Source organism: Pristis pectinata, chromosome 9 (assembly GCF_009764475.1).
Source record: "Pristis pectinata isolate sPriPec2 chromosome 9, sPriPec2.1.pri, whole genome shotgun sequence".
NCBI classification, from domain to species: Eukaryota; Metazoa; Chordata; class Chondrichthyes; order Rhinopristiformes; family Pristidae; genus Pristis; species Pristis pectinata.
Window position 1 is genome coordinate 69,171,087 of NC_067413.1, and position 27,486 is coordinate 69,198,572.

Genomic DNA, 27,486 nt, shown 5'->3' on the forward strand with positions numbered 1-27,486 from the left:
ACCTTGTAATTCGTCTCTTAAAGGCCTCCCATTGTTTAATTATTGTTTTACATATTTTTAATTCCACTCTGTCTGGCCAGCCTTCTTTTTAATTCAGTGAAGTTAGTTCACCGCAGTTCAGTATTTTAATACAAGATTGTACCTTGTCTTTTTTGTAATTATTCTAAACCTGTTGAAGTGGTGATCATTATTCCCAAATTAACTACCATAGAAACATGCTCTGTTCAACCCAACTCATTTCCCACACCACTGATTTATATCCGTGCTGTATCCTTTGACAATTTTCTTCACTGTCCCACAACTCCTCCAATCTTTGTGTCATCTGCAAACTTACTAACCTATGCATCTACATTTTTATCCAAGTCATATATTAGTGTGTGTTGTGGTATATATATATATATATATATATATTATATATATATATATGTGTGTGTATATATATAGTTGCCATGGATCCCATGCATCTAAATCTTCTGGATCAGACTACCATGAGGGACCTTGTCAAATGCCTTACTAAAATTCTCAAATTGCTACTGGAGGCAGTCATAATACGCACACAGACATGAGAAATAAGAACAGGAGTAAGTCGTATGGCCCTTAAAACTTGCTCCTTCAATCAATGAGATGATGGCTTTTCTGATCTTTGACCTTAATCCCACAGTCTTGCCCAATCTCCAGAACCCTTTATTCTCTTATGCTTCTGTATGAATATACTTAATGACAGAGCATATGCATTCTTGGGTTTGGATAATTTCGTTGATTCACAGTCTTCTGAAGGAAGAATATTTTCTCCATCTCTATCTTAAATGACCAACCTCCTATCCTGGAAATATGGCAGTGCCAGACTCTTCCTTGGAGAAACACCCTCAAAGTACACCCTCTCATGCCCCCTTAGAATCTTGTGTCTCTAATTCTTCTCAACCCCAGAAAATATTCGCCTAGTCTGCTTAAATTTTCTCGTAAGACAACACCTCTATACAGGAATGAATCCAGTAAGCCTTTGCTGCATTGTCCCCCAGACACAATATGTTCTTCCTTGTATAAGAAAACCAAAACCCTCTGCAGTTCTCCCGATTGTAGTCACAACAAAGCCCCTACCTCTCTACTTGCGATAGGACCAATATTCTATTTTGACTTTCTGATTACTTGCTGTATAGGCACACTAACAATGTAAGGACAACAGATCTTAAATAATGGTCTCCCACTATTTAAATATTATTTGTTTTTTTTTACCATTCTTCTTACTAAAGCAGATAAACTGCATTAATTATATTTCTGCCCACACACTTGCCTGTCTCTATTCCCTTTGCAGATTTTTGCCCTCTTCACAACCAGCCTTGTATCATCAGCAAAGCTGGATACCTTTCATCTAAATCACTAATATAATTGTAAATGGTTGAGGCTCCTGGCATCTGACTTGTCACAGCGTGACAGCTGAAAATACCCAGTTATCCATACTTTTTGCTTTCTGTCAATTGGCTATTCCTTTATCCATTCCAATACATCACTCTCAGCACCATGAGGACTATTTATGTGGCATCTCACACCTTTTGTATGGCATTTTATTGAACGTCTTTGGTGTTCCAAATCTACATCATTAGTTCCCTTTTAACTATTTATGCTGGATATATCCTAAAGGAGCTCTAATAAATTTTTCAATCCACTTTCACTATGCCTAATCATATTATGATTTTCTAAATAACCTGTCACTACTTTCTTAATAATGGATGCCAACATTTTTGTATTGACTGATGTTTGCTATCTAGCCTGAAGTTCCTAATGAATGTTACTGAAATGAAGAAAAAACAAAACCTGGAGAACATGAGGTGTCAAGGAATGTATTTATTTTTCCAGTTAGAATGCAGTGAGAATTAACATTAGGAAGGATGTCAAAGGACTGGAGAAGACGCAGGGAGGTTTACCAGAATGATACCGGTGACACATATCAATATTATATAGAGACAGAGAAGCTGGGGTCATTCTTCAAACAGAGAGGTTCAGGGAACACTAATTGAATTATTCAAAAACATGAAAGGCTTTTACATTTTAAATAAGGAAAAACTGTTGGCAACTATTGACAAGCAGCAAAATGATTAATTATCAGAGAACAGGAGTATAAGGAGACTGGCAAAATGGAAGAGGGAAGAGGGATTTCTTTTTGCACTACTTGGAAAGCCTGGGGGATGCTGATCCAATAATAAATCTCAAAAGAATATTAGATAAATACTTGAGGGAATAAAACTTACACATCTATGTGGAAAAGATGGGAAAAGCACTAATTGTATGTTTTATTTTGGAGAGCTGGTATAAGCATGATGTCCAAATTATCTCCTCATGTGCTGAATCATAATTTTTTGATGATCCTTTAAAATAATTGCTAATAATACCATATGAACACCCAGTCAGGTTTTTTGTCCGTTATATTAAAGATATCACGCCAATTAAATAACAGAAAAAATAATTCCATTTGAACACTGGATACTCATTCACTAATATTTGCACACTGCTTTTTCATAAAACTGTTTAGTTCTTTATAAGTTGCTTATTGAAATCAATTATAACGTCTTAAGAATCTTATTGAGTTTTCAGAATAGGAAATTATTAGTGACAATTTGTGGCACTAAAATATTTAGTTATGGGTTAAATTTTATTTTGCCTTCCAAAGATTGTACTTTGTGAGAGTATACTTTAAGGTATAAGCATTGGAATATATAATAAGCTTAACCTAAAACGTAACTATAAACTGTGGTTTTTGTGCCCTAGGCCTTCAAGACCTCCTCCCAATATGAATGACACAATGTTCTCTCATTCAGTTATAACCTCAGGAAGCCCCAGCCCTAACAAGAGGTAGGTCAATCAATTCTGTGGATCTTTAAAAGGTAAGAACAAAGTAAAAAGTTTTTTAAAAAGTTAAATGTTAAGGCACGCACAGTTCAATTGTCTTTGTAATAAACACAGCTGACTAATTAAATTTCTATTAAGCAGAATTCAGTTGAAAATTATTTACATTTCCACCTAAGTGAGAAAGTTGCATTTTAATTACATTCTTCAAATGGTTGCAGTCAATCAGCAGCATAAATGGTCACTCATCTTTTAGAGTAGAACTGATGGTTTTTTGACAAACAGTAACAAAAATTCTGGGGTAGGAATTGTTGGACAGAAATGATGTCCTAGAATAACAAAAGCAAAAATAAATACACTATATTTTCCAAGCTCTAAATTCACAAAAAAAAAGTATTTGATCATAAGGCAGTGAGTAGCCTCCAGTTTGAATGATTTAATACTTGCAAAGGTACTATTGATGCTTATTTGAGATCAGAAATGTATAAGTATTACAAAAAAAATTTATCATTTTGCAAATTACAAAAATTTAAATCGAAGGGCTATGTTAAGATGAACATCTTCAATTTGACATGAACAATTTTTAAAAAGTATACAATCTCTCTTTCAAGTTATAGAAGCTGTTAAACTCTTAATACTTTTTCCAGTACTCTGCCTGATGCAAAGAACTACACTCTTACTATTTTTTTTTGTCTGTCTGCCATCACGTATGCAATTCTTTCTAAAGTTGTATTGAGATTAAGAAACTTGTTGGGACATCATGGGCACAAATTCATGAAAGTCAGAACTCTTAGATACAGGAATGCCACATCAAATAAATCTTCTAGTAATTCCTACTGTTGGATTTTTACAAAATTTCTTTATCTTTTTCAAAACAGAAGATCAGCTGTTGTATTGCCTAAAATCAATTATATTGGTTACCTCCTTAAGCCAATTGCATTATTTTCTTAAATTCTCTTTCTGTATTGCTTAAACTATCTTGCACATTTGGCACAAAATATGTCTTTCCTTTATAGTCCTAACATTCATTTTTTATTGTGTACCTCTTGGAATTTGAATTTCTTTAGGAAAGTTTACATAGCTCATTTCTGTTCATGATTTATTGTACTCTGATTTTTCCATCTTGCCCTCTTGCACTACATCTTCATTTACTACTTTTATTTAAATAAAACTTCAAATCACTTGATCAAATGCAGCCAATAATATCAGAAGCTGAACTCCATAGATAGCTTCACTGTCCAGTACCTGATCAAACTAAATTGTTGACATGCCAATTTACCAGCCTAATCTCAAATTTAAAATAATTTCCTGCATTTAGATTCTGCTTATTAACATTGTCTTCTTCTTAGGAAGTTCCTTGGGTTTGAGGATGATGTGCTAAACAGAAAAGAGCATGGTGTTAGAGGCAAGATACTAGTATGGATAGAAGATTGGCTGAATGGCAGAATTCAGGAAGTGTGTATATAGGGGTCCTTTTCAGGATGGCTGCCATTGACTAGTAGAGTTCTGCAGGGCTGCAACTTTTCACTTCATATATTAATGATCTGGATTGTGGCCAAGTTTGCAGACGATACCAAGGTAGGTGGAGGAGCAGGTAGTGTCGCAGAGGCAGTGAGTCTGCAGAAGGACTTGGGCAGGTTGGGAGAGTGGGCAACGAGGGTGGCAGATGGAATACAGCATAGGAAAGTTGTGGGGTTATGCACGTTGGTAGGAAGAATAAAGGTGTAGACTATTTTCTAGATGGGAAGAAAATTCAGAAATCAGAGGTTCAAAGGGACTTGGGAGTCCTGGTTCAGGATTCGCTTAAGGTTAACCTGCAAGTTGAGTCGGTAGTGAAGAAGGCAAATGTAATGTTAGCATTCATTTGGAGAGATCTACAATATAAAAGCAAGGATGTACTGCTGAGGCTTATAAGGAATTGGTCAGACCACATATTGAATATTGTGAGCAATTTTGGGCTCCATATCTATGGAAAGATGTGCAGGCCCTAGAGAGAGTCCAGGAATAAAAGGCTAAACGTATGAGGAGCATTTAATGTTTCTGGGCCTGTACTCGAGGAGGCTGAGGGAGGATCTCATTGAAACCTTCTAGATACTGAAAGGCCTGATAGAGCAGACATGGAGAGGATATTTCCATTAGTAGGAGAATCTAGGATCTGAGGGCACAGCGTCAATAAAGGGATGCCCCTTTAAAATTGAGATGAAGAAGAATCTGTGCACTTTGTTGCTACAGAGGACTGTTGAGGCCGTCATTGGGTGTATTTAAGGCAGAGATTGATAGTTTCTTGATTGGTAAGGGGGTTAAGGTGGGAGAATCAGTTGAAAAAAAATCAGCCATGATTGAATGGTGACCAGACTCAATGGCCGAATGGACTAATTCTGCCCCTATATCTTATGGTCTTGTGTGTTTCCAGTTCAGTTTTATCTGTTTTGAGGTAGCTTAATGAGGCCACTGTGGGAGCTGCAAACTCTTCCACAAATGGGGTGGTGGGTGGGTAATTTGTGTGGTGTGCTCCTTGTGCTGCTTACACAGGGCTTCTGTGTGCTCCTAGTGCATGGTTTGAGGTTTCAAAACCATCCCGAATACTTCTCCATTTTAAGCAGTCGCAGTTCCGAGGACCCACCTTCCCACTCTCCGTCTGCCTGCTCTGAGCACAGCCTTCTAGGCATCTTTTGGTCTTACCTTTGAAATTTACAACTCCAGCTGCCCAGGCACCATGCTCAGGAAATCTCTCCCTTGACTCTTCTCGCTCTTCATCTCCTTTTAACACACATTTACAGACTACCTCAGTTTACCATCTACCTGTCACATCTCTAGATACTGGCTTTATTCATCATCCATGTGTCCTTAAAAGTTTCATTGCATTACAAAGTCAAGTTACAGTTATTTTTCACCACATCCTATTCTAGGTTAGTTATTGATCTTATTTGTCATGTTGCTGAAAACTGTGAATTATACAAGGAATGCACTGCAGATTAGATTATTAGTTCCTCACTATAATTAAAAAGTGACTTATTCCTGGTCTTAATTACAATTTACCAATATAGTAGTGAGAAAGATGGGTATATAGTAAATGTGTTATCAAAGAGATTAACCTCCGAATTTGGCTTTGTAGTGATGACAGAATTGTCCATTGCTCCCCATCATTACTTTATAAAACTAATAGTAACTTCTAGTATCTTCATGTGTGCTGTAAAACATGGAAGTCCCCAAGTTGTCATCAGTACTGACTTGTTAGTCTTCCTGCATTGTTGTAGTCTCTGCAGTTGCGACCAGTACAGAATTTGTGATTTGATACGAACTTCAGCTTTTTTTATACCAATAATGCTGTGGAGAAAGAAAATGAAAATGTTAAATAAAAAGACACAAAATGCTGAAGTGGTCAGTAGATCAGGAAATACTTATCAAGCCAGAGTACTCTATTTCTCTCTCCACAGATATGCTGAGTATTTCCAGCATTTTCAATTTTTACTTTTCAATTACTGCTTAATGAACATGTTAAGCCTGGTTTAATGAAATGAAACTGACTTTAATGGTGTAAGTAGTCTTGATTAGTGCTGTATGACCACCATGGCCCTCATAAACTAATCTTATTTGGTTATTTTATAAAGGATCATTCCTTCAGAATAACATAGTCAAATTCCATATTTTTTAAATATTTGTTTATGATTTTTCAGCTTCTTACTGTCCCATGTATTTGTATCCTTATCTTTATTTCAATTTCAATAAAATGTTTAAAGAAGTATCTGGAAACTGTATTTTTGTACCCATTTTTGGGTATGCTAAATATGGTGGCATTTTGCCCTAAAACCAAATCGGGGGTCACCCAAACAAAATCAGGGTATCCTCACCTTAAGGAATCATTATAGTGATTTTCACCTAATGTGATCACTCATGAAAAAGAAGCTACTGTCACATCTGTGTGCTGCCTGCTCGGAAGTAGATCAGGGCTGTTGAATCGAAGTCTCCATGGCAGCCACGGAGGCTGCCATAGAAATGAGGGGAAATGGAGGGAAGGCTTAAATAATGTAATTTTGTATGATAGGCTCTGCACCCCTCTCCTCCGTCCATACCCCCAACTATCCTATGGAGAGGCCCCATTGTGTCCCATGCTCTGATCAGGCTACTGTCACAGTGATCACTAATTGCAGCATCTTGCACTAAGTTGCGCAGTTGCTGTGATAATGATCACTGATGTCTATTTGCAAAATGCCAGTACATGGAAATCAATTTGCAGGACTCAGTGATGATAAAATCACTTTTCCAATGGAACTTTTTAAATCTTGTTTGATTCCTCACTTGCTACATGGTTTACTCTTTGCTTTCATGCAAGTGGAAATCAAAAGTTGTAAATCGTGACATCTTGATGCAATTTCCATCAATAAGTTACAAATGCACACAACACCCATTGATGACATCCTCACCTGTGCAAGATGTTATGCAGTTATGACTCCATGCTCAGCTGGATTGCAACAGGATTGTAACCTTGTCCAAGTTTCCATTGTGTTGAAAATGACTACACACTTCAAAGTAGGCTGAAAATGTTTTTTATTCACATTTTACATATGAGAAAAGGAATGCAGATGTCATTCTTCTAATCCAAATTTAAGCTTTTATTTTCATTATGTTGTTTGTGAGAAGTGATAGGTTACTCAGGACTTGATGACATTACTGTTGCTGGGTACTACAGATTCCCTACAGTTGGCACAATGGGAAAGGGGATACCCACAATACACAACACACTAAATCGCAGCAGAAACTTTCTGGTCATTGGTGAGCACCAGTCTTTCACCTCTGCCTGGAAAATTCAGGCCATGGTTGCATTTTAATAATTCTTGGAAAATATTTCATAAAAAGGACTTAAAAGAAACATGGCCAATGAGGGAAGAATATAATAGATGCCACAAAAATATAGTAGCTTAATAATCCACCTACCATTATTCCAAATTTGCTCTAGTTGTCACATTGAGTTACTGTTTTATGGATCAACTGGAGTCAAACCACATTTTAATATTTTACAGTTTGGATTGACATTTTGCAATTGGATTGACATTAATTAATGCATTTGTGCTTCCATTCTGCCTTGTTTATTTGAATGAATGTTTTATTTAACACATATTTTGTATGATAACTATATATTTCAAAAGATGTTTTTTTAAATAGTTGTATGTTAAATTTGAGATCCTTTACTGGGGAATGTACTGTCAGAATAGCAAGGCAAAGAAAATTGTAAGATTTTGCATTACTCAAATATAAATAATTGATCTTACTACATGTTTTATTATCACTGGGCACTTCAACCATCTGTACAAATGATTAATGTTTATTTCCTTTATTGTCTGTACATTTCAAATCCATAGGATGTGTATTAAAATTAATTTCTCTAAAAGTGAACATAGGGGCTGTTATTGACTCATCAAAGATATTTTAAATTTTAGTTGTTGTATGGTCGTTGGGGAGTTTCATAACCACAGCAAATTTGGCAGTTCCCATCTGAATTATTCCTTCTGCATGTCACAAGCACACTGTATCCTTCTCAGTTTATTGCACAAATTCTAGTAAGCCAAAATGTCATTATAATGTCATTTAAAAAAATAAAATCACAGGTAATATTTGAATGTATGGTTGCATGTAAAACTTTAGACTCGATCAAAATTTTGTATGGAAATCGAAAGAAACCTCAGCATAAAGGAATTCCTGTTTTCAAGCTTCAAATTGATTTTCTCCATTTATGCATTGGGAAATGTTATACCTCTCCACTTACTCAAGGCACACTCCTATCCAATTATGGGATCTCAGTGGCAAGGGAAGTACTGCTTGTCTGTATCTAGAAACTTGCTTCCAAGTATCTGTGCAGCTTTGTAAGATCTTAATTCTTGTAGGCATTCCACACTATCAATAAAAAACGGGGTGCCATTTTGTACGCATAATCCAGACAACCAAAACATAAAAATAAGTACATCTAACCTTGTTTAATATTATGAAGCATTAGTTCTTTGATGTGAGAAAAAGTCATCTGCATTCCAGAACAAATGTGGTCTTTTTGGTTCAGACATACTTCATCAAGCTGTTGCCCAGTATCACTTCCTTTACAAAACATTGCCCTGGCACAGAGATGTGTGTGAGAAGTTTTTTTTTTAAGAGGCACACAGGATGAAACCAAAAGCATTTCAAAAAAGCAGCATAAATCTATATATATATCCCTGCTAGAAGGCCAATAGATTATTGAAAAAAATTATTTATGATTATGAATTGCCTCTTTATGATTTCAGGAAATACAATCATGAAACAGTCTGAGAAATAGAGTTGAATTACAATGTAATTTTGGAACACAAGCCATTCGACCCATAGAGTCCACACAGCTGTCTGCAGATTAATCTAGTCAGCTTCATTCCCCAACTGTATCCTCAGAGCCTTGTGTTTATTTCCCTCGGGAGCCTTTCTACTGTCCTGATACTAGCAACCAATGGAACATCTTTGTTTACTTTATCTGAACATGCCATAATCTTGTACCCCTTTATCAAATCTCTCCACAGTCTTTGCTCCAAGGTAAACAACTCCCAGATTCTCCAACGTAACTTTATAACTAAAATCCTTCATCCCAGGAACTATTCTGATAAAACATCTCTACATCTTCTCAAAGACATTCACAAGCTTCTGAAAGAATTGGACACAATATAGGTTACGTCCCTGCTACGGCCGTTTGGGTTACAGAAATTCACCATTACAGAATTCACAAATAGAGACCCAAAATTTGAGATACGGAATAAAATTCACTCTCACTGAAATCGTGTGTGTGTGTGTGTGGTGGGGGGCAGGAGGAGGTAAGTTAATCAATTCTTGACACGTGCAGGTGACGCAGCTTCAGGTTACGGAAATTCGCAATAGGGCCCGTTTTCTCAGAACACAACCCTCCCATAATGCCGAGGTCTCTTATACTTTGGTGAGACCTAACCAGAGATTTATAAAGCTACAGAATAACTTCCTTACTTTTCTACTTGATAACGTTATATATGATGCCCAAGATTCCTTATGCTCTGATAACTACTTTCCAATATATGCAACCACCTTCAAAGGTCTATGCACTTAAACCTCCAGATCCCTCTAATCCTACATAGACTTTGGAACTTGCATCAGGTTGAAAATTCCATCTGCCACTTGTCTACCCATTGTCAGCTTACCTATGTCCTGTTGCAGTCAATTAGTATTATCCTCACTGCCATTCCTCTAAGTTTTGAAAATTTATTCTGCATTCCAATACCCAAGTCAGTGGTTCTAGCACTGAGACAGCCATTTACCACAACTTCGAGACACAAGATTCTGCAGATGCTGGAATCTGGAGCAACACACACACAAAAAGTGCTGGAGGAACTCAGCTGGTCAGGTAGCATCTATGGAGAGAAATAAACAGTCAACGTTTTGGGTCAAGACCCTTCAGCAGGACTGCACAACTCACTTGTTTTTTGTCTTTAAGCCAATTTTATATTTAAGCTGACTCTGCCTTTGGGAAGCACTTGTTCTAAAACAAATTTTAAAAAAGTTAATTTACTGTATAAAGTTTAGGTGATACTGTATGGACAGAAATAAATCCAAACAAATGGGCCCATGGATAAAATATCAACACCATATTAATGTTTTGTCATTCAGCATTTGCTTCCAATATTTTGCTGTCATTTCTTCTTATTAGCAAAGCATTCTTCCAGTTGCTAATATTTTTAATACAATTGTGAGAATAAAATAAGGATTCAGTACTTGCAAGACTGTTTTCAACTTTGTTCCTTTTTGGCATAATTGGGCCATGCTGATCCCTGCAGAATTCTGTACAAATGATTTTTGAATGTTTTAATTTGAAGCACAGGTGAATCCAGCATGTTCACTAAATTAAGGTGCATTTTTGCACATGTTGATTCCTGTGCAAACTCTGAGCCTCTTGATGTACTGGCATCTGATACGTAGGACAGTAATGCTAGCCTTTGTAAATTCAAATGCATTAGTCTTTTGGTACTTAATTTAGGCTTCATTTCTTGAGCGCTAACAAGCGGAGATATGGAACTACATGCCTAATAATGTACGCAGATGTCTAATACAGACTTTCCTGGAACTTTTCTAATGTTTTTTAACCTTTACAGGAAATAGACGTCTCTTTCCTGTGAGCCCTTCAGATTCACAGCATTACCCAATAAAATATTAATGGGTGTATATTTCTCAAAAATATTCCCAAGGCTCACTTGTAGTTTTGTACTTGAGTGTATTGAGGTGGAACTAGTTGAGCTTTAGTCAAAGCTTCTGTAGAGAAACACCAGTGAGCTATGATGCATGGACAGACACATCTCTGATTTCCATGCATGTGGAGTGAAATACTTTCTGAGAAGAGTTGCAGACAGATGTTGGGACGGCTTTCACTGCATGACAACTCTAAGGGAAATGTACCAACTGTACCTGGCCTCTTTTGACTTATCATAGAAATGTGCAGCACAGAAATGGACCCTTTTGGCCCACTTCATCCATGACAACCACGATGGCCCCTATCCCTCTACACCTATTCTATCCAAGTATTTGTCCAAATGCCTTTTAAACATTGTAATTACATCTACCTCCACTATTCCCCTGTCAGCTACTTCCAGATATTCATCATCCTCTGTGTGTGGGAAAAACTTATTGCTCAGATCTCCTCTAAGTTTCTCCCCTTTCACCTTAAACTCGTGCCCTTTAGTTCTAGACTCCTCTTCCCTGTGGAAAAAACTCTGACTATGCATCCCACCTCTGCCCCTCAATATGCAACCTCATACCTCTGTAATGTCACCATAAGGTATAGGAGCAGAATTAGGCCATTCGGCCCATTGAGTCTGCTCCCCATTCAATCATGGCTGATTTTTTTTTCAACCCCATTCTCCCACCACCTGCCTGTAACCCTTAACCCCTTTACCAATCAAGAACCTACCAATCTTAGCCTTAAATACACACAATAACTTGGCTTGTACAGCCCTTTGTGGCAACAAATTCCACAGGTTCACCACCATCTGGCTGAAGAAATTCCTCTTCATCTCAGTTTTAAAGTGCTGTACCTTTATTCTGAGGCTTTGCCCTTGGATCCTAGACTCTCCTACTAATGGAAACATCCTCTCCACGTCCACTCTTTCCAGGCCTTTCAGCATCCAGTAGGTTTAAATGAGATCCCCCCTCATCCTTCTAAACATCGAGTGCAGGCCCAGAGTCATCAAATGCTCCTCGTATGTTAAGCCTTTCATTCCTGGGATCATTCTTGTGAACCTCCTCTGGACTCTTTCCAGGGCCAGCACATCTTTCCTTAGATATGGGGCCCATCAGCCTCCTACGTTCCAGTGAGAATAACCCCAGCCTATCCAATCTCCCCTTATAACTACAGCCCTCAATTCCATCTCTTCTGTACTCTCTTCATTGCTACCACATCCTTCCTGTAGTGTGGCAACCAGAACTATACACAGTATTCCAAGTCCAGTCGAACGAATGTTTTGTACAACTGCAACATGATGTCCTAGCTCTTTTTCACAATGCCTCAGCCTGTGAAGGCAAGCATACCAATTGCCACCTTCATTAGCTATCCACCTATATTGCCACTTTCAACGAGGTCTCGACTTGTACCCCAAGGTCACTCTATATAGCAATGCTCCTAAGGTCCCTGCCATTTACTCTTGTGTCCTACCAGAATTTGATTTCCCAAAATGCATTACCTCACACTTTTTGTGTTGTCTGCAAACTTACTAATCAGACCACCTATGTTCTCATCCTAGTCATTTTGTTACAAACTTCCAGTCAGAAAAACAACTGTCCACCACTACCCAAGCCAATTTTGGATCCAGTTTGCCAACATGCATCTGATCCTTTGTGCCGTAACCTTCTGGACCTCACAAATGCCTTTGACTGTGGAGCATTCTTCACAAATTTGGCTGTCCACAGAAATTTGTCTTGTTTATCAGGGCAGTAAAGGGACTGTGTACAGTTAATGGCAGGATCCTTAACAGCATTGATGTACAGAGGGTTCTTGGGGTCCAAGTCCATAGCTCCTTAAAAGTGGCTGTACAGGTTGAAAGGGTGAAAAAGAAGGTGTATGGCATGCTTACCTTTATTAGTGGAGGCATTGAATTCAAGAGTCAGGAAGTTAGGTTGCAGCTTTATAAAACTCTGTCGAGGTCACATCTGGAGTATTGCATTCAGTTCTGGTTGCCCCATTATAGGAAGGATGTGGATACTTTGGAGAGGGTGCAGAAGAAGTTTACTAGGATGCTGCCTGGATTAGAGGGCATGTGCTATGGGCAGAGTTTGGACGGGCTTGTGTTGTTTTGTCTGGAGCGGCGGAGGCTGAGGGGAGAACTGATAGATGTTTATAAGTTTATGAGAGGTATAGATAGAGTAGATAGCCGGTATCTTTTCCCCCAGCGTTGAAATTCTTGAGGGCAAGCATTTAAGATGAGGGGGGAAAGTTTTTTCCACAGAGACTGGTGGATGCCTGGAATATGCTGCCAGTGGTGGTGGTGAGGAACGATGCATTTAGAAGGCTGTTAGATAGGCACATGAATGTGCAGAGATTGGAGGGATATGGACACTGTTTAGGCAAAAGGGATTAGTTTAGTTATGCATTTAGTTACTAGTTTAATTTGTTTGGCACAACATTGTGGGTCGAAGGGCCTGTTCCTGTGCTGTACTGTTCTATGTTCTGTATGCTTTGAGATGGCATGCACATTGTCATCTTAACCAAAGGGTTCACAACAGACCCTATATCAATGCAGACTGGTGTTAAGCAAGGCCACGATATCGCCCCAATACATTTCTCAATCTTTTTTACAACAGTGCTGCACCTTCCCTTCGACAAACTTCCCACTGGAGTAGAGCCAATTTACAAGACAAATGAGAAACTGTTCAACCTACATCGTCTTTAGTCTAGAACTAGGGTCACCCAACTTCAGTCATTGAGCTGCAGTTGCATTGAAATGCATATTCAGAGCTAATGTCATTTGCATTCCTGACACCATACTACTGAAGCTGGCACTCTGCTCCAAAGGGGTAGAGAAAGCAACTTAAAAATATTCTCAAAGCCTCCTTGGAAAACGTGTAACATCCCTGCCAACTCCTGGGAATCCAAGGCCCTTAACAGTTCAAAATGGAGAAGGAACATTCAGGATGGTTTTGAGAACTTTGGAAGCACAATGAAGTCCAGGATGAGGGCAGCATTTCTCAAACTACCCACCCACTAGCTGCATCAAACACTACCTACTTCACATATGACAAAGAGTCCTTCATCCTACTTTGGCCTACCCTGGGATTCCTAGAAGCAAGTCTCTTCAATTTCAAGGGACCAACACACCTTGCCCTCTCAGAGTTATAGAATTATACAGCATGGAAATAAGCCCTTTGGTCCACCAAGTCCACACCGATCATCAAGTATCCATTTACACATATTTTACACTAATTCTGTTTCATTCTCCCCAGATCCCCATCAACTCACTCCAGATTCTATCACTCAGACACACACAAGGGGTAATTTGGAGCAGCTAATTAACCTACCAATCCACATGGGATGTGGGAGGAAAGCAATGCAGTCACATAGAGAACGTGCAGATTCCACACAGACAACACTAGAGTTCAGGATTGAACTCAGGTCACTGGTGCTGTGAGGCAGCAGTTCTACTGGATGTGCCACTGTACCGCCCGACTCCTCTTCCAGGATCTGGCCCCTCAGCTTAGTGGCAGTCATGGATCTATGCTTTGCTGCAAATAATTCCATATCCCACTGAAATTATAGTGAGCAAAATAAATTATTTTCTGTTTTCAACCCCTTTTATGCTTTATCCATGGTTTAACTTCCTGATGATTAAAAAAAGTAAGTGCAGGTATTTTTTTTGTTTTTAATTAATTTCAAGGAGTTTACGGCATCTTAAGTGCTTTTTAAATTTTCCTTAATCATTTTAACTTTTATTTGTTAATTGTGTAAATCTATTTGATTTTTCTTTTAAATATCTGATGATCAGAGCATTTTAAAAAACAGTTTAAAGAGGCCTTTGGTAATGTTGAGCTGTCAAAAGATCACCAGGGTATCCTGGAGGCAGGGCCTTGTTACACTGGCAAATCCAGCCCATTAATTTCACATTGAACTGTTCGGATGTACTGTCTGTGCTCATATAAAGATTAGTAGCATCGTTAATGAATTAAAGTGCGAGTCCTTATAGAACTTCTTTCACAGTTCCAATATTGTCAATGTAAGTAATCAAATCATCTCTTCATGTATGTGAAACAAAATGTAGAGGCTGGAAATGTAAAGCAAAATCAGAAAATGCTGGAAATACTCAGCAGGTCAGGCCACATCGTTTGGAAGAGAAACAGAGACTTTCAGGTTGAAGACCCTTCCTCAGAACTGAAAAGGAGACAAAAGAAGCTCATAAAGCTGCAGGGAGGCGATGTCTCTGAAGAACCAGAATGCAAATTGGATGATTGTTTTGCAAACACCTGTGTTCAGTCCACAGGGGTGACCCTAAGCTTCCCATCGCCTGCCTCTTTAATTTCCCATGCCATTCCCACTCTGACCTATTGTTCTGTGGCCCCCTGTACAATGAGGCCCGACGTAAGTGAGGAACAGCTCCTCATCTTCTGTCTGAGCACTTCGCTGCCTTTTGGACTCAATATTGAGTTCTACCTGCTGGACGTGTCGTCCTACTCTGCATTTTACAACTCCCACATTCTTTTGTCTATGTTCTCACACTTGAACTGCTCCCATTCACCCATTAACCAGATAACCTTGTTTACAGCTTATCCCCAGGGTCACCCCAGTTTTAGCCGATCAGAGCCATCCCCCTCTCCCATCCTCCCTGCAGCTTAAAAGCAACTTTTGTCCCCTACCCAGTCCTGATGAAGGTTCTCCAACCTGAAACATTGACCTTCTCTTCCCACAGATGCAGCCTGACCTACTGAGTATTTCCAGCATTTTTTGTTTTTTTTCCAAATCAAATCTTCACTTTGGCATTATTTCCCATTGGTAAGTCTGTTAATGAATTTTGTCAAGAGTTCTGAGGCGTTAGACGTAAGTTGAAGCAAATGGTTTTGTTACCTCACGAAGAATACATACAGTGTTAACTGTTGGCAGCTTTATTAGAGGTCCTGCTGCTTATTCATCAGCTTGTTTAACATTCTTTCCACATTTATGAATGAATAGATAGGTTATGACCTAACTGTAGGGAAAGAGGAGTAATCTGGTAAGTAACAGAAGTATATATCTGGAAGTTAAAATCTGATTAATCTTGGGGGGTTGACAATAGACCTTCATATTAATCTGGTTTCAGTCTTGGTGAGTTAATTCCTTAATATCTGAAGACTCTAAATAGATTATAAGGATCATGTTTGGGCTGCAGAAAGAGAGACTTACAGCAAAAATATTATCTTGAATCTCTGTATAAATAGTGAAGAATATTTCTGTGAGGCGTGTTGCAGATTTAACCAAAAATTATGATCCCTAATACATCTTCTGGTCTCGAGCTTAAACCGTAGTTGATATTTGCCTGGTATGTCGAAATTAACTTACATTTGATACATGTGCATTGTGATAAAACCAAGACAAATAAATAAAATACAAATGAAACATTTGAAGAGTCCAACTGATGAAGCTCCAGAATGGGAAAGATCTACCTAATGTGTATCAGCTGCACATAAATAGTTGGATTTAGAGCAAAATCCAGATCAGTGAGTCTTCTCTACACAACACTCCAGTTGTGTGAGGGGACAAGTGATGGTTCTACCTGCTCCTCTCAAAGCTGAGACCTTGAGAATGTGTTTAGGTGCATTCACAGGTTATTCCAGGAGTTCTGCAGGTGTGCCATCCAATAGTCTCATCCTTCCCATGATTTAATAGAAATGAAGTACAAACACAAACTGAAAATACACAAATGGGACAATTGCCAGCCATGGAAGTTACTGGCTTGCTGGATTTTTAAAGATTAGTGTGCTACATTTTTTTATTCATGACCAATTCTTTCATGGAATGACAGTTTTGATGTATATTTTAGATGTATTTGGTACTCTTTGTTTAGATGTTGGCCCACATTTTGCGGGAGGAATGACAGGTCAAATGTGTACTTATGGAAGATAATGGAGAGCAGATTATGACGTGCATATGTGAATTCAGGCAGCTGCTGTCTGAGTTGGAGACACAAGAGAATGCAGATGCTGGAAATGGGAGCAACAAACAATCTGTTGAAGAAACTCAGCGGGCCAGGCAGCATCTGTGGAGGGAGATAGACATTCGATGTTTCAGGATGAGACCCTTCTTCTGGTCCAGATGAAGAGCGTCAACCCACTGAGTTCCTTCAGCATTGTTTGTTGCTGTTTGAATTGCCTTGTTTTCCCATGAGCATTTCATTGTCAGACACAGCATTGTAGTTAATATAAAGGTATGAAGCTAGGGTAGCTAGCATCAAGTAACCGCTAAACAAACTAGGAAAAATTAGAGCTTGTTCGTTCAAATGTTAGTGTATTTTTAACTATGTGTTAAGTCTTAAGGACTGCTAAACAACTTCTCTGCATTGAAAACTAACTAGTAGAAGTGTGAATACTTTTTTTCTGATTTTACTTGGTGTTGGAGATTTTTTTCAAAGTTTCTTTAAGACATTTCTTTCTGTTATTTTTACATTTATAATCCTAGATTTCTCCCCTTCTCTTTATTCCACATTAATTTTATTGAATTAAGTATTGTAACTTGCACTTCCTGGTTTAGACTCTGCAGCTGTCAGTAAGGATTCTTCAGTCTGGTACGTTTAAAAAATGCACTTGCTTGCTTTGCTCTCACATGTTTTAGATCTCCTCTGGAGGACACATGCCGAAGTGGATCTTTAACGCTCTAAATTGTCATGGAGACACCAATGAAAAGACTTTGTGCAGATGTAAGCTGAATGAATGGCCATAGCCATTCATTCACTGCTGACCATAAAATCCAGGCCTTCGTAAAATGGCTTTAATTTTAAAGTGTAGGGAGAAGTATGTGCAGTCATAGTTATTAAGAGCTTTTTTTTTCACTGGGTGACATAAAATTGTTCAACAATGAATGTATAAAGTTCACCCAGACCCTCCAGGGAGATCAATACATGTGACAATCATCAGGAGGCATTTTTAGTTTTTTTTTAACCAATCTGTTCTGCCTTTTATATTTCAAACCAGTAAGAGTTCAATTTCATAGTTAGTTCAAAATGATGCAGAAGAAGAGTCTTGAAACTTGCTTTGTGGGTCAAACATTTTGGTAGTGCTATTCGGTGTGTAACAGGAGAGAAAAGGTTGGCACATGACCAGAGTTTGCAGAGAAGTGAGACAACAGTGCGGCTGGAGAAACTGAAGGAAAAGCGCAGCATAAGCTACAGCTTGAACAATTGATTCTCAAACTTTAATTGCAAAGAGACAGAAAAGGGTTTTCCCCATTAAAAGTTCTTTCTATATTGCATTAGCCATACTCTTAACTGAATATTGCCAATAGAAATTTATGTGAGCAGAGAACATGTATAACTATTTCCAGCAATAACTAAATCACATTCCTCTCCATTCCATTGAAGTTACAATTTTATTCAGTTTTATTTTGATTTACCAAATTTATTTTTTAATTTCTAATATATCGTTAGTCTTTCTACATAATGTTAAATGAATTTAACTTCTTTTAGTTTATTTGGTATTTTTTGCCATATCTTTACATTCTATATGCAGTTCACAGTTTGGCTTTAATCTATTTCCCCTGTATTGTTCTTTATTTAGTATTCTTATCTCATTAAATAGCTTTCCTGATGAGATCAATGAAGTAGAGCAGAACAAACAACTGGCTAGGGCTACTCCAGCTTTGCTTAAAGGCAAAGGGTGAGTATTAAAGAGAGTGCAGTGTCTGGCATGAGCTAATAACACTATAAAAATGTCAGATACCGTATTAACAAATAACATAATACATAAACATATCTTGGGTTTCCAAGTATCCCAGAGTAGAATTTCAAGTAGACCACCTATGTAGTTTGATGTCAGTAGAAATATTTCTGCTCTAATTAATTTAGTATTGGAGAAAATGTACGTATCCTCAGTTTCATTGTTTAGATGGCTCTGTCCTTACGAGCAGATCCAGCCCTTTTAATCCCACCCCAATCACAGAGCTAGTTAACAAACTAGTGGAAGAGTTTAGTGAATTATGGTTTGAATATCTTGAAACAAAACAATGGAGTCTTTGTGCATGTGAAAATTTATTATTTCATTTGATTTTTTTAAATTTCACATATACCTTTTACAATGTTTTCTTTTATTCTTTAGATTTCATTTTTTTTACATTTCCATCATTCTAGGTTACAGTACAGCCTTGACATTGCTGATAGACTGGGTGATGAACATGTTCTGATTGGGCTATATATCAACCTCCTCCTGAACAATTCTTCACGGTTAGTTGAGGTTTCTTTTACCCAACTTAGAAATAATTATGTTTGAAAGAACAGCCTTTAACAATTGGTCATTCCATTGACTTCAGAATAACTAGGACACAGAATGTGATTTATTTATTGGGATTCATGAGGCTTTAAGCCCACATTGCTTTCTGAAAACACAAATATAGATATTCAATAGTAAGATAAAATATACAGTATACAGTGTGTAAAGTATATAAAGTATACAGTGTGTTCTGTGTTTGAACTACTGCAGGAAAATCTATTGCAGCTGGGTTCAATATTTAAAATTTTAGTTTCCATAAATGCTAAATGTCATCATAACCTGCCACATTTTGCATCAATTGGGTTTCTCAAATTGTCATTCTATCTCATTCTTTACTAACCATTAAAATAATGATTATAACAGCAATTAGAAAGGAAAATGTGAATATTTAAAAATGAAGGCCATATGAGAAAATGGTGAAAAAATAGAATTAGAGCACTCCTGTTGAAGACTGGATTCACTTAGATACCTGCACTGCTTAGGGCAAAAATGGGCATAAATCAAGTGTTAGGGTGCTCTTTAGCAAATGCAAGAAAGAAAGCATATACTTATCTGCAGTTATCAAGATTGTCCCATATAAACTTGAGCAACATTACTGTTACAATCTTTGACAAAATCTGAATCTCCTCACTTGTGATTTATTATTTAGCTATTGAAGTCAATGTCTGATGAGTACTTATATATCAAATGTCATGCTAAACACAACCTTTTCCTTAAAATGCCTCCATCTACTGGTGACATGAGCCAAACAATCCTTTTTTCTTCTTAACTAAATTTGCTCCCTTTATCTCCTGTTCCTTTTCTCTGTCCCATTGGCTGTATTTTTTTACTGTTTCTCTCTCACTTTTCTCACTGGGTTTGTGCTTCTCCTTTCTTTGTCATCTTGAGCAAGGCAATATTACAATGCCTTTTCTCTTTGCTTCAGCTGTTCTCTTTCTTATCTTTTGTTCCCGTGTATTTTATTCACTCCTGGCATTTGCATTTGTTTTCTTGTTTGGGCTTGGATGGTGCAGAGGTGAGGACAAATCTTAGTATAAAAAAAGTGGCATATAGTATGGGGGTAATCGGGGCAGATACCCAGGCAATTTTGATGTAATACGTGGGTTTCAGTTTTGAGAGGCAGGGGTGATCTAGTTGAGGCTACAAAAAAGTCAAACGTAAAGGTGCTTGGTCAACCATGTGGGGTTTCCACCAGAGACCCAGGCTATTATTGGGAAGATACAACTGAGGAGCACAAGATGGTTAATTTACTTTACAACTTAAAACTCCCATCTAAAAGTAATAGAAACAACACAACAACCAAGCAATGGTGCCAAAATATTAATGACAAAAGTCAAGTCCTGAGGCTTTTATTCCATAACCAGGCCTGTGATATTGCATGAAGACTAAAATGTAATTTTGTCTTTTATGTAAAAGTTTGCTTTTATATCATATATGGTCAAATGGTTAAATGTATGACAATGTAGGAAACAGAGACATCCTTGGAGCATATCAGGTGATCTCATTGAAATGTACAGATTCTTACAAGGTTGGACAGGGTGGATGCAGAGTTGATGCTTTCCTTGGCTGGGGTGGAGGGGAGGTGGTGTCTACAAGCAGTGATAGGTGCCCCAAGATAAGAGATCATCTATTCAGAACTTAAATAAACAAATATTTCTTGACCAATAGGGTACTGAGTTTTTTGAATTCTCTACCCAAGGTGGTTCAGTGGCTGAGTATATTCAAGGCACATATTGACAGATTTTTAAACATTAGGAAAATCAAGGGATTGTGCAGAAAGTTGGTGCTAAGATGAAATACCACCCATAATCTTACTGAATGGCGGAAAAGGTACAGGCAGTCAAATAACCTACTCATTTTTCTGTATCTTATGCAAAAGATGAAAAAATAATTGGCTACGATACCAAAACAGGCAGTGAGGTATAATTATTGTGTGATAATGTACGTAGATAGTTTCCACAATAAATACAAACATTAGAATTTATAACAAACATTGTTCCTATAACTCCATTAATCTGGCACTCTCAGGACTTTGGTGGTACTGGGCTGGCAGATTTTCCAGATGTTATTCCAATTAATGCTCAACACACTTATAATTTACTTTTTTTTAACATGTTACACAGTACAGTGAAACAATAAATTTTCCAGAGCCCAGTAAGTTTCAAGGGAGTATGAGAAACAAAACCAGATAAGTTTCAAGGGAGTGCAGGAACTGGGGACAAATTGTGTTAGGAGGAATGAGGGAACAGGGGCCACCATATTAGAGGGAGCATGGGAACAGGAGTCACAGTGTAAGAGGGAGCATGAGAACAGGGACTACCATGTTTTAGAGGGAGTGCAGGAACAGGGGCCACAATGTGTTTGAGGGAGTGCAGGAATGAGCCAGATGCTGAATCATTGGGATTTCTGAAGAAACAGGTAGCGAATTACATATTTTGAAATATGACTTGTTGATCGCTTGAGGAGAGGGTGAAGGTATTAGAAGGAGAGTATGGGAGCTGGAGGGAAGTGATGTGAGAGATTGTGAGGAAGGGAAAGAACAGGAGGAGGCCAAGGGGGAGTAAAGAAGAAAATGGGAAAATGATGATGGTAGAAGAAGAATTGTGGGTAGATTGGATTCTTTTTAATTGCTGTAAGGATCTATGCTGAAACAAGTTGCCTCCACGCATGGGCACTCTGATGGGCATGATAGGAAAATGAAAAGAGGGCACGGAGCAGAGCAAACTGGTAGAAGAAGGAAGAGCTCACAGAAAAAGGCCATCTTCACAGACAGACTTAAAAGAGCAGTTCTCTTACCTTAGCTCCAGCTTAGGCTTTAGCCATCTTTGCTCCATGAAAGCGATCATGATTAAAATCTGCTAGCTCCTGTAGCAGTGAGTGTCAGTGTGGACTTCGATGTTTCTGGTGGTGATGGTTATCCTGGTTCTTAACTTTCTTTGCCTGTAGTTGTTGAGATATAAACAGGATCTTGCAGTTTGCAATGCACTGTTGCTTAAGGTAAGTCACTGAAGGTTTCCATATACTTCAGCAAGAGGGATAATCTTCATCTTGTACCCTCTTGTTGGAGACAAGCAGGAATTAGGGTTACAATGTGTATTGCTGCAAGCTTCTCATAGTGCAGGATGCCATTGACACAGGTATATTGCGTATCTTGCGTGAACTGAGGCTCTCTGTGTGTATCCTCGGTGTGTGAACAGAGGCAGCTCATCACATCAGGGAATGCCAATTATCCTGGCAGGTGTCACACTTCCTTCATTCAGTTACAGTTACCGTGGCACGTCAAAGCCTGGATGCTGGGAGTTGAGAGTTTTCTACTCCTGAAATATCTCATGATGTTGATCTGGTAATCACATACGTGCATGGCAGTCTACGTTGCCATAAGTAATGTTACAGAACATGCACAAACTGGCCACTAAAGAATAAGCATTTTCCAGCTCTCATCAGTTCAGAAGCTGAGAGAGGGGAATGTGAGGAAGGGAAGAAGGATATGCACAGAGTTTCAAACAGGAAGTGAAAGGGAAACAAACAACATTGACACCTCTCTGCTCATGATCCATTGGTAAGCAATAACAGTAACATTAACCTTACCACCCCAGTCACCATCTTAATTTTGTTTGGTTTCCTTGATCATTTTGTTTCATAGTCTTCTTTGCCTTTCCAATTGTTTGACCTCTGATTTAAAGTCTTTGCATATTTGATTATCATGGTTTACTGTAATGGTTATATAATTAGTATGTGCCCTTTTCCTTACTCCTAGTTGTTCCCTTATATCCTTCATGCTTTTCCTGTGATTTATTTGTTAATATTAATATTGCTTTTGTTTTTCTTTCAGGCAAAATTATTTTTTTCTTGGAATCTATATACCAGTGTTTGAAATGTGTCCCACTGATATCAACATTATCTGTTAATAATGTTGCCTGTTTTCTTTTTAGAAGTTCTGTCGTCAGTCCTTCATAATTGGCTTTTCTTCATACTACCACCCTGGTCTTTTCTGTCTTCATGATTATTATATTAAAACAGAATATATTGCCTGAATGTTCCCTCCTCTAATCAGCTCTGATCCACTCTCTATTACTAGATCCAGATACTAATCCTCTCTTGTTGGGTTTCATACATTCTGGATTAGAAAACTAGTCCTGATTACATTGTAGCAACTTCATTTCCTTATCCCTTTTTATCTTTGTTCAATTAATTTTAAGGTAATTTTAAGGAACTTCCCTCAAGATTATCATCTTTATTACACATTTTCCTTATTTGTTTAATATTACTCCCTTCCATTATAAAGTGGTCGACAACTCCTCTTAATGTTACTGATACTTTACTTTTTTATCTCTATGTTCATGGTTTTTATTTTTGTCTTACTCACGGCTGCAACACTTTTTACAAGACAGTTTATTGTGAGTGCTTTATTAATTACTTGAATAGTGGTAGTGTTTAGTACATTAACCTTACTACAAGTTTTACATAAATGAATGCATCCAACTGAAGTTATTTTACTGTCATCATCAATACTTGTACAATAAAATTAGTCATACTAATTTCATTTATGCATTTTGTTTGAGATAAGAATACCTCCTGTCTTTTGTTTTTGAATATTACATGTGTGTTTTTGTGCAATTCAACAACTATGCCTCATTAATAACTTGGCCATTTTCAGTCACCAGTGTTATGTTCCTTGAGCTGAAGCAACTATCTGCAATATTTGCAATGTCTGGCAGACGTTTTGTCCTGATTGTTTACTCTGCTTCCTGAAGAGGATAGGGGACTATATCTGGTTGGGAGTCGCAACTGTATGCATTTCATGGTAGGACCCCCTGCCCCCACCCCCCAAAGTTAATCACAGGATATCTTTGAACTGTTCTGAACTCCTCTCTGCCTTCTTCAGCTTCACAAGATTTTGCCAGCTTCATGAAAAGGCAGTTGAGGAAGGAAGGGAAGGTACCAGCAGGGAAGGAGGTTGGTGTGTTGGTGGGGATGTAGTGGACAGTTGGAGAAAATGGGAAATTAAGGGTGAGCACTCTGCATTTGTGATGGGTGGTTGTCCTGGTGCTGTGGGTTAGACATTTCAGTAGGGTATGGTGGAAGTCTTATATCATGAGTAGGAATCAAGGGAGTAGCAGAGCATGGGTTCTGACTGAGAACTCTAAACAAAAAAAAACTCTGATAACTGCAAACACTGAATCACCAGATGGAATGTAGGAACTGGGGTGTGGGGTAGGATCACAGAGTGACCAACTTGCCAAAGGCAAAAGTTGATCTCCTCCTGAAGTGGGTGTGTTGATAACAAGAACCCAGTCTATTGGTTCTTCAAGTAAGTGATAAGGAGCCAAGGCTACCTGTCAGTGATGTTGTGTGGGGTGGTAGAGAGCACTGAGTCGTCAAGTTCCAAATTACTGTGGTGATTTGCTCATATGGTGACTTTTCCTTCAATTATGGAACAAGCAGTTAGATCTATGAACTCGGTAGAGATGTGTACCAATGTTGGACCTCTGAATGGCAGTTCTAATAGTTTCCTTAGAAACTCTTGACTGCAATTATATCTCTGACACCCATGGTCGATGAGGCTTCCATTATATTACATCAGTCCTGCCCTCTGTTCTCTACCAGAGCTGTTGGAATACTGAGGAAAAGTGCATTGGTTCCTCGGGTTGTGCCCCTGCAGTCCTCTATATTGATGACAAGTCCACCTGCCATAAACTCCACTAGTAGCCTTATGGGTGCTCCATGACTGGGTCAGTTTGCCTTGGCCCTTGCAATATGCAGGAGTCTGCAAACAAACCCTAGAAGCCCTGAGCTCTTCAAGATCATGTGTGACCATTTGGCCATGAATGCTCAGCAGTTTTTCAGCTTCTTTGAGCCACTGAATGTGGACTTCATAGGTAAACTAGGTAAATGGAAAGCAGGCACCATTGGTTTGCAGAGGGCAATTCTCCATTCTCTAACTAAAAGGGAGTCCTACTTGGAATTGGTGTTAATGTTTACCATGGTGAGACTTGATGTCTTCCTGCATGGTAGTAATTCTAGGCTCCGAAATGAGCCAGGTGAATTTTCACCACTGTATATTAGCTGAGGGTTGCCTTTGCACTATTTTGTTTTTGAGTGACAACAGTATTTTAATGTCATACAAACCACGCAATGACTCATTGGATCCAACAACAGAGGAGAATAATCACTACATTGTTCCTGTGTAGGCCCTTTTGAACAGAATATCTACTTAATCTCATTCTCCTGATTTTCTTCCTTTATAATCCCACAAATTGCTGCTTGTCAAATAATTTTCAATTCCCTTTTGAAAGTTGCCATTATATTCATTATATCTCCCACCACTCTTTCAGACGTGTTCCAGATTTCAACAATTTGCTGTGTTTTTTTAAATAAAGTTCCTCCCCTATGGTTCTTTTGTCATTGATATTAAATTTGTGTCCATTAGCCAAAAAAGGAAATAACTTCTCCACATTTACTGTCAAAACCCCAATAAGTTTCCTGCTTTCCTTCCCTACTTCCAGTTATGGATTTTCTTATTTGAGTTCATTATAATTATTATTGGAAAAGAATTATAAGAGTTAACCTAAAAATAATTGTTGTAAGTTGTATACAGTAGACTTGAGGAAACTTGTTGGCAGATCATGTGCTTTTTTGTCTTGAGCTTTAAAATAATGAACAGTGAATGGTAAATCTTTAGTTTACAGTATATTCTGCTTCAAGTTTGTAATAGGAGCAAGCTGTCAGTGTTTTGCCTCTGGCAAACTATATTATACAGCACAAATATATAAATATAAAGAATTACAAGTAACTTGTTTTCTGTGAGAAGTCATTCCCAGCAGTAAATTTGAAATAAATGTTCCCATAAAAAGAACATACAGGGAAAAAAATTATTTTAAACCAGTGAGATTGAAAACTATAAAATGAATGGCTCTATTTTGTTGAGGTTTTTTTCTTTTCTTTACAGTGTCCTTGACAGTCCAAACCGACTGGATGAAGAACATCGATTGATCGCAAGATATGCAGCACGACTAGCTGCTGAAGCAGCATCTTCAGTAGGTTTGGTTTCTTTCAGGCCATTTTTAAATATTTTGATGTGATAATCAAATTTAGTTACAGCTGAACAGTTCAATATTACCTGCTGCATCAATTTGATCATTCCTTCTAGACAAACAGTACATTTCCAAAGTCCTCTTTATGTTCCTTACTGCTACAATTTCGTTTGCAATAATTTTATGAATCAAATACTTTAGATGAAAATAAAGTGCAGCAGGGAGTTGTTATTAACTGAAAAGTACATATGCAGTTAATTATTACTGTTTTTGTCTCATAATACTTAAGTGTCATACAAACCAAAGTTTCTTTTATGGAGACACAGGATATTCTGCAGATGCTGGAATTTGGAGCAACACACACAAAATGCTGGAGGAATTCTGCAGGTCAGGCAGCATCTATGGAGGGAAATAAACAGTCGATGTTGCAGGTCGAGACCCTTCTTCAGGATTGCCTTGCCTGCTCTCATGACCTGCCCACCCTCCTATTCCCTACCTCCTTCCCTGTACTACATCATCTGCTGTCCTCTCCTACCAGATTCCTTCTTCAGACCTTTGCCTCTTCCACCTATCACCTCTCAGCTTCTTACATCATTCCCTTTCATCCCCCCTTCCCCACCCACCTACCTTCTCCCTCTCACCTGGACACACCAATCACCTGCCAGTTTCTGCTCCTCCCCCTCCCCCAACCTTTTCATTCTGCCTTCTGCCCTCTTCCTTTCCAGTCCTGATGAAGGATCTCGACCCGAAATGTCAACTGTTTATTTCCCTCCGCAGATGCTGCCTGACCTGCTGAATTCATCCAGCATTTTGTGTGCATTGCTAAAGTTTCTTTCATTTTATTCTTTTCTTTTAATTCCACCAGAATGTGATCTATCCTATTCAGCCTATAAGCACTTAAAAGAAATAGATTTTAAAATGTAATACTCTCAAAGAAACCTAATTTATTTCACAAACATATTAACAAATATAACTTTTAGTGACATATGAATGTGTGAATTAGGAGCTGAGGTAGCTTTCTCCACCATGTAATAAGATCACAGCTGATTCAAAGGACTTCCACTGCCCTTTGAGGAAGAGAGCCCCAAAGGTTCATAGTCCTTTAAGAAGAAAAGGTTCTGCTTCATCTCCTTTATTTTTATGC

At 38.2% G+C, this 27,486-nt stretch overlaps 1 protein-coding gene across 12 annotated transcripts in view; it reads left to right on the forward strand.

The window, feature by feature from the left end:
- Window positions 1-27,486, forward strand: part of dtna (dystrobrevin, alpha) — a 194,863-nt gene that overhangs the window by 119,544 nt on the left and 47,833 nt on the right. For 8 of the 12 annotated variants that reach the window (XM_052023108.1, XM_052023106.1, XM_052023107.1 and 5 more), the window contains 4 exons: window positions 2,764-2,847; window positions 18,622-18,699; window positions 19,170-19,262; window positions 26,258-26,345. In XM_052023108.1, the coding sequence (XP_051879068.1) occupies window positions 2,764-2,847; window positions 18,622-18,699; window positions 19,170-19,262; window positions 26,258-26,345 (343 nt within the window). The remainder of the gene's footprint in view (window positions 1-2,763; window positions 2,848-18,621; window positions 18,700-19,169; window positions 19,263-26,257; window positions 26,346-27,486) is intronic. The other 4 variants (XM_052023114.1, XM_052023115.1, XM_052023118.1 and 1 more) reach the window with 2 other exon arrangements.